The sequence below is a fragment of the Nestor notabilis genome, unplaced genomic scaffold (genome assembly GCF_000696875.1).
Source record: "Nestor notabilis isolate BGI_N333 unplaced genomic scaffold, ASM69687v1 scaffold13860, whole genome shotgun sequence".
NCBI classification, from domain to species: domain Eukaryota; kingdom Metazoa; phylum Chordata; class Aves; order Psittaciformes; family Psittacidae; genus Nestor; species Nestor notabilis.
In genome coordinates, this window is record NW_009911667.1 from 21,851 (window position 1) to 28,829 (window position 6,979).

Genomic DNA, 6,979 nt, shown 5'->3' on the forward strand with positions numbered 1-6,979 from the left:
CTTCAGCCTTTCTCTGTTTCACACGGGAGTCTGCCAATATTCTGCATTTCTTGACCAAGCTGTTTCTCTCCCTCTCAAGAGGGTATAAAAATACCTCCAGAAAGTGAGTTCTTATTGCACCTCCACAGATGCCTGGAAGAAATGCTCCCAGATATGGGCTCAGTGTCCCTTTGCCAGCTCTGGATAATTGAGGCACAAGCGTGGAAAGCTTCCCAGCTCTTGCCTTTCTCTCTTGCAACTCGTGGATGTTCACAGTTGGTGAATACCACACAGAGGTTTGACTTTTGAAACACAGTGTAAAGCGGGTTTGGAAAGCACAAGCAACCGTTTGGCTCCGTGCTTTTTCCCAGGCATCATCCAGATGGCCCTATCTCCTGCAGTGTCCTTTTGCACAGGAACTGTATTCTCCTGCTGTTCCACTGGCTCCACCTTGGTGCTCTCAAGGACTGGTTTGTTTCTGTATTGGCCACACATCTGGGGAAACACTGACTAACCCTTGAAACCTCTCAGGGATGGAGACCTCTGCCACAGCATTATGCCATCCCAGGGCTGCACCGTCCACCTGAGGAAGGGGTTTCTCACAGTGCCCATCCTGAATCTCACAACCCTTCCTTCCTGCAGGAAGACAGAAATTCCAGTGGAAGTCCTGCTGGACTAAAAAGGGAGCTTCTTGCACTAAAATGCAAAAGAAAAAAAAAAAAAAACCATGTAAGAAAGGCGAAAAACAACAGAGTTAAACAATGTAGTAGACATTGCTTACTTGGATATTTAGAGGTGGTATCATGCAGGACCGAGATCACCTACAGCTCAGACTGGTGAGGATCATCAAGGGTAGAATGGTGGAAATCTATAGGCCTGCTAGAATTTGGGGAAAATGCCTATCTCCTGATGGATGGGAGAGACTGCATGGTGCTGAACAGAGACTACAATGATCAGTGGATCTTTGTAGCATCTTCACAGTCAAAACCTGCTTTCAGATCTCTGCATTCACCAGCATAGTTTGGGAAGGAGATGGGAGGGCCAAATGTAGGGTTTAAGGACTCCTTTGAGAAGCTGGATGTACTTATATCCACTGGAGTGGATGGCACTCACCCATAGGAGCTGATAGTGCTGAATGATGTGAATGAAGCTGCTGTCAGTCCTGGTGGAATATTGTAGCAAGTGGGAAAAGGCTGATTGAAAAGACTAGTGTTATGCCCACCTTTAAGAAGGGCAAGGAGAAGGATGTCCTCTGTCGTTGGAAAAATCATAAAGCAAGACTTCTTGGAGATCATCTTTAAGCATGTGAAGGGTAGGAAGGTGACCAGAAAGAGATACAAGTCCAGGCTTTGGACTTAACCCAGCCCCTTGTCTTCCCCACTCAGCTCCGCACTGCAAGATCTGGTGCAGGCTTGAGGAGTCAGTCACCTCAGACTCTGCAGAGATCTTGTCTCTGAGCTCATCTGTGTTGCTGGTAGTAATAATGAGAGCAGTGGATAGGAAAGAAAAACAGGGTCCGGGAGTGGGGCTGCAGCCTTGGGTAGACGCAAAACAGAGGTCTCGTACTTGTGTGCACAGACATCCTGTAAATGGAACGTAGGCAAATAAGAACGGATCCGGTGTCACCACTGCTGTGCTAAGGCACAGAGCAAGAGCAAAGGGCAAGCACACCCACTTCAGGCTCGCTCCAAGGGGGTGAAAGAGTCAGCAAACTCCAACTTAGCCCTTTTCTTCCTTCTAACAACAGCTTCATTTTTGTTGGGATTTTTCTTCCCCATGGGCCGGAGAACAGGAAGGTGTGGCAGGGTAAACATGTGGGATAAATGTCAGAGACATCTGCTCTATCCCGGCTGTTGGCAGGCACATGGATTCAGAGGTGGGAAAGGAAGTTCTGCTAGAGTAAGTGTGGTCTCACAGCAAAGGAGGCAAGGTATCCTTTCTGGGACACGTGCTGATCTGGTCCAGGGAAGCCTTGGTAAGCAGTGGGGAGAAGTGTGAAATCCTACTGATGCTTCCCAGCTGCTGCTTTCAGCAGGGGACAAAGTTTCCACACAGCATTTCTTCCAGCCACTGACCTGTGTAAGTCCTGCCCCCTCCTCACCCACCCGAGCAGAAATGGGCAGGAATGGAACAGTCAGGTGACAGAAGCAAGAGAAAGAAGAACTAGCGCATTGGACCATGTTTCTGGCCTGTAGACACCAAACTTCGAGACATGAGAAGAAAATTACCACAATTCACACACAACACGTTTCAGGGTCCAAAAGGCAATGAAAGATGCCACAGGTCCTGGCCACCCTCCCACACTGCAACCCTGTCCCAGCCCTCTGCTGCATCCTGGTTTGATGGCAACTTCATACAGTGATGCTCCTGCACTGTGCCCAGTGTATCTGTACCCAGCCCTGGGGGAATGATACAGGTGGAGGCCAGTACCCTGTTCCAGAGCCCTCTGTCAGTATCACCTCCAAGCAGCTGAGGGGCTTGGGGATGTCCTGCCCACTGTGCCCCAGCTGGGAGCAAGCCCACCTCTCCCTGGAGAGCACTGGGACCTCCCGCCAGCCACCTAGCCTTAGCCACAGCCTTGCAGCCAGAAGGATCTCTTCCTTGGAAGCTGTTTTCATGAGAAAGTGCCAAGGAACACAGGCAAATGTTTGCATCAGTTTTCCAGGAATTACTTCTTCATTTCCACACTCTAGCCAAACCCACAAGCGCCCGGGAAGCAAGCAGTGGCCTGTTTCCCCCAAGCAGCCAACAGCCTGGATGAGGGCTTGTATCCACTGCCTGGTTTCAGAAGGGGCTTGTGTGCTGTCCCCCTACCCCCTGGTAGATGGCCCACCCTATGGTTTTCTGGTGCCACCTGGGGATCCCTGTTTCTCTAACGCCAGTACGAACACTGCAGTGCAGAGAGAAACTCAGTGGGACAGCCAGAGGGGCGTAAAGCTGAAGAAAGCTTAAAAGCTTGGACACTGTGAAGATTTGACTGGACAAGGTGCATCTAGTCTAGGTCATGCTTTGCCTAGGAAAGTTGGACCAGGTGATCCTTGAAGCCTTTTCCAACCCAGTTCACCTCACCAGCCAGACTCCCACCCAGCCAGAGGGGTAATTCAGAGCAATGCGGCCAGACAGAATAACTGAAAATACTTTATTTGACATCAATAGTAAAGTGAGAACATCAGATTATACATCCCTTGATATAGAAATGATAAAATGCAAAAGCAAAATCATCTACAGGATTAAGCAGTCCAGTAGACAAGTAACATCCCAGGGAAAAGCTGCATTCCAGGACCCTCCTTCATCCCAATAGTCATCCCAAAGAAACCAAGCATTAGCATTTCCTTTGCAGCTATTTGTTCTGGGTTTCAACTGTAACACACAGTATGACTTTGAGTGTTGCTGCCAGTGTGGGAGACGAAAACCACCATCCACCACAGGCCATGGCCAGCATTCACTTGTATGCAACATGAGGGTTTGTAGGAAAGGCCCCTGAAAAACCCAAGGAGAGAAATTTCATGGGCAGGTTGAGTCAAGAGCGTTTCATGAGTTTGATATAGTTTACATGGGGATATCTGGAAATCACGGGTCAGCACCGAAAGGTGAAACAAGTAACGAAAGGCAGCTTCTGCTTTTACATGGCTTGCAGCTTGAGCAGCAGAAGAGAAACTAAGGGACAGTTTCTTCACCCGCTAGTGCCTGTCTGCTGAAAACGGTTTTCAGGTTTCCTGGTTTTCTAGTTTCCATTTCTCCCCTCTTTCAAGGCACATGTGTAGAAACCTTTGATTTGCAACAGCCAGAAACAAGTTCTCAGAACACCTGCACAATATCCAATGATTTCAGCGAACAGTGGAACGATTTCTTACACTAACTCTTTTCTAATCTTCAGAGAATCCTAAGGCAAGGAAAAAAACCCCAAAACCCAACAAAACCAACCACTCAATTACAACAGGTAGCCCCTTTGCATAGCCTGCTACAGACAGACACCGCCACAGCCAAAGGTCCCCAACTCTTCAACTTATAAAAAGCACAGCACAAACCCGAGGTGCTCTCTGCAGAGACCTGGCATTTTCAGTCATCCTCAGTGAGTTTTGGTGCTGTTGTGCCACCTGTGGGAGCAGGGCCCTGCTTCTAAGGCACCTTTGAGCAAATGAAACTTGAAGTCCTCATCTGTGTCTCCATTTCTGGTTCAGACTACAGCTATACCGCTGTTTTACAGGTAGACGTTTGACCTGACTTCTGGAATGCATCCTGTTCCTGTACCCCCTTGTACCTGCAAGAGCTGGAGCCTGACCTGCCAAAACAGAGTCAGGTTTTTAATGCAATGATAAACACCAGTGAGCAGCTCCTGGACATGAGTGCTTTCCTTGGGCTTCACTCCTGCTCCATGAAACCCACCTTTGCTTGGCTCCCAGCATGACTGAAGCAGCAAGTCTGGCCAGCAACAGCTTTTAAGCAAAGGGGGTGAACACCTTTACAAACTGAGACTGAAAAGGCAGTGGGTGTCTCCTCGTAACTGAAGTCTCCATGTGTACTATGAGCCTAAGGAGAAACACACTGTCCCCTGTCCCCTGCAGGATCCCACCCCTGCAGCGCAGGGTTCAGCAAAACCTTCAGGTTTCAACAAAAATCCAATCCAAACCACAAAAAAAAGAAAAAAAAAAAAGAGAGAGAAAAAAAAATAAAGGCAGTGCTGAAGATAATCCCCAATACAAAGAGTGTCCCTGATTTTAACAGCCTTCAGCACGGGCCAAGGAAGTGCAAATTGCTGTGGTCAGAGCTGGTGGCAGCGTACTCACCAGAAGGAATTCAGTTCTCAGTTCTGGCAGGCAGCTTTAAATCACTGAAACCAGCTCCCTGGGTGTCAGCGCTTGAGGCTTTCACATGGTCACGGGAAGGAAAAGCAGGGTGTCTGACAAAATACAGTGCTCCAAACATGCGTGAGCCTCAGAGCCTGAGAAAGTCAGAAGGGAGTTTCCTTGTAGAGGACACACATTGCAACAGGCTTAAGGCAAAGAAAGACCAATTGGATGTCAGCCCTGCTGCGAGTATCTCAGCACCGCAGGAGGTTTTATGGACAAAAGACACAGAGCAAATATAACACATGGCTTATAATAATGACGCACATGAAGAGCCTACTAGTCTGAAGATAAAGGAGGCCTTGAATCATATCCTATTAAGCTGCACCCTAGTTTAATCTGGTATTAAATATATTGCTTATGATATACAAATTACTTTTAAAAACTTTTAGAAGCTATTAAAATGTTACAACAACAAAAGTAATAAGTGAATTCAAGTTTTATGCATGACCTTGCAAGAAAAAAACTCAGACAATGTTTAAATGGTAACTTTTTACCTCTGTTAACAAGTGTCAGCAGATTTTAAGGCCAGAATTTCATTATGCAATCAAATTATTCCTTCTTTATTTCAGGGTGAAAAAACCCAACCACCCTCCCACCTGCCCTCCCTAAAAGACCTCAGGTGATGTTGTGGTGAGGCACAAAGTCAGTGTCACATCCAGAAGCAAGGTTATCTAAAGCCAGCGGTTTTTGTAGATGCCATCTGTGTAGCTCCTACCCCATGCAGGAAGCTCACTGGCAAACTCTGGTTCAAGTCATTCAAAACATCCTTTGAGACTAAAAGAAATGACCTTCAGTGAATCCAGGTTGTTCAACACTTGCTCTGCGCACAGAGATGTTTGTTTTGGTCACTATAAGGAAAAAATGTATGGTGTTGTCTCCATTAAAAACCAAAAAAAAAACCCCAAACCAAATCTAGTACAAAGCGTAAACTTGAACTACTTTAGCAGCATTTTACAGTCCTTCATAAAGTAAAACTGGGATTGAATTGAAAGGAATGTTTTCAACAACCTCATTTAAAATACCAAATGTCATGGGTAGTAATTGCTGCTGATGCATCACAGTTATAATCAGTACAATTTGGGTCCAGCAATTAACTCAACATGGGGAGCACAGCAGCAAACAGATCAGATTCAACGTTTTCTGGCAAAGTAAGTATTTACAACTCCTATGTATAGCTCCTGGACTTACAAAACAACAGAGAGCTAGAAAGTTGTGAAAAGTCAAGTTTGGAATTTAAAAAAACAATAAAAGCACTTGTCCAACCAATTTGGAGACACTTTGGCATGCCAAAAGAGGCCTTTTTAAGTTGTTGCTGTTCATTGCAACTGTTAGAAACCAGCAGATATAAAGCATCAGTGAGGCCAGATGTCCTGGTCCACACAGGCAAGGTCTCTCTGATGTTAGCTGTTTGGTGAGCCAATATCCACCGTGATCTTTGTATACAGAGGGTACTTGTCAGTTCTTAAGACCTTATAGGATAGTGTGTTTAAGCCGTCAGAGCTCATTGTCTCCCTTGTGTGAGCAATTCGGTCGAACCTGCAGAAGGTGTGGGGGGAAAACACAAAAAGGAAGGGGTGAGAGAAACAAAGAAAGGAAAGAAAAAAACCATTTAAACTACCCGAACTTTGCATGACATTTCTATAGCCTCTCAGGCAGCATCTCCTGTGTTTTAAGTACAACCTGAGTATTATTACTATGGGTCCCATAAACTCCCAGATTTGGCCAGCCTGAGCAGTGGGCAAAGGCATCTCCATGGGGTCAAATTTTAGCCAGGAAAAAGCAGACAAGCTTTTAAATCACACGGGTCCTTTTCCTGCTCTGCAACGGAGCTCAGGTTTTCTATGCCAAAGACAGGCTGGAAACAATTACTCAGAGCTTAATTTGCTGCATTTAAGGAAGAAAAAAAAGAAGAAACAGTGGGTAAAACGTCTGTGGTAAGGTAATAAAGTGGGGAGGGAAAAGGGGCAGCTCACAGAGAGGTCAGCAAGGGAAGGGATGGCCCCACATTTTCCAAGATGAGGCTTTTTGCCTGGCAAAGAGGAAGCCAAGCAGCTGGAGCAACAAGGGTGGGAGGCACCCCTTCAATATGCTATGGGACAGGGAGACGCACCTCTCAGGGTTGGGTTCGTTCTTCCGGTCCCGGGAATGCC

The 6,979-nt window shown here is 46.6% G+C and overlaps 1 protein-coding gene across 1 annotated transcript in view; it reads right to left on the reverse strand.

The window, feature by feature from the left end:
* Window positions 1–6,229: 6,229 nt before the first annotated feature.
* The window catches only part of B4GALT1 (UDP-Gal:betaGlcNAc beta 1,4- galactosyltransferase, polypeptide 1), a gene marked incomplete at its 5' end in the record, with an annotated part of 11,420 nt that continues 10,670 nt past the window's right edge, over window positions 6,230–6,979 (reverse strand). The window contains 2 exons of the mRNA XM_010015925.1: window positions 6,230–6,365; window positions 6,940–6,979. The exon at window positions 6,940–6,979 is cut by the window's right edge and continues 47 nt beyond it. Of these exons, the coding sequence (XP_010014227.1) occupies window positions 6,230–6,365; window positions 6,940–6,979 (176 nt within the window). The remainder of the gene's footprint in view (window positions 6,366–6,939) is intronic.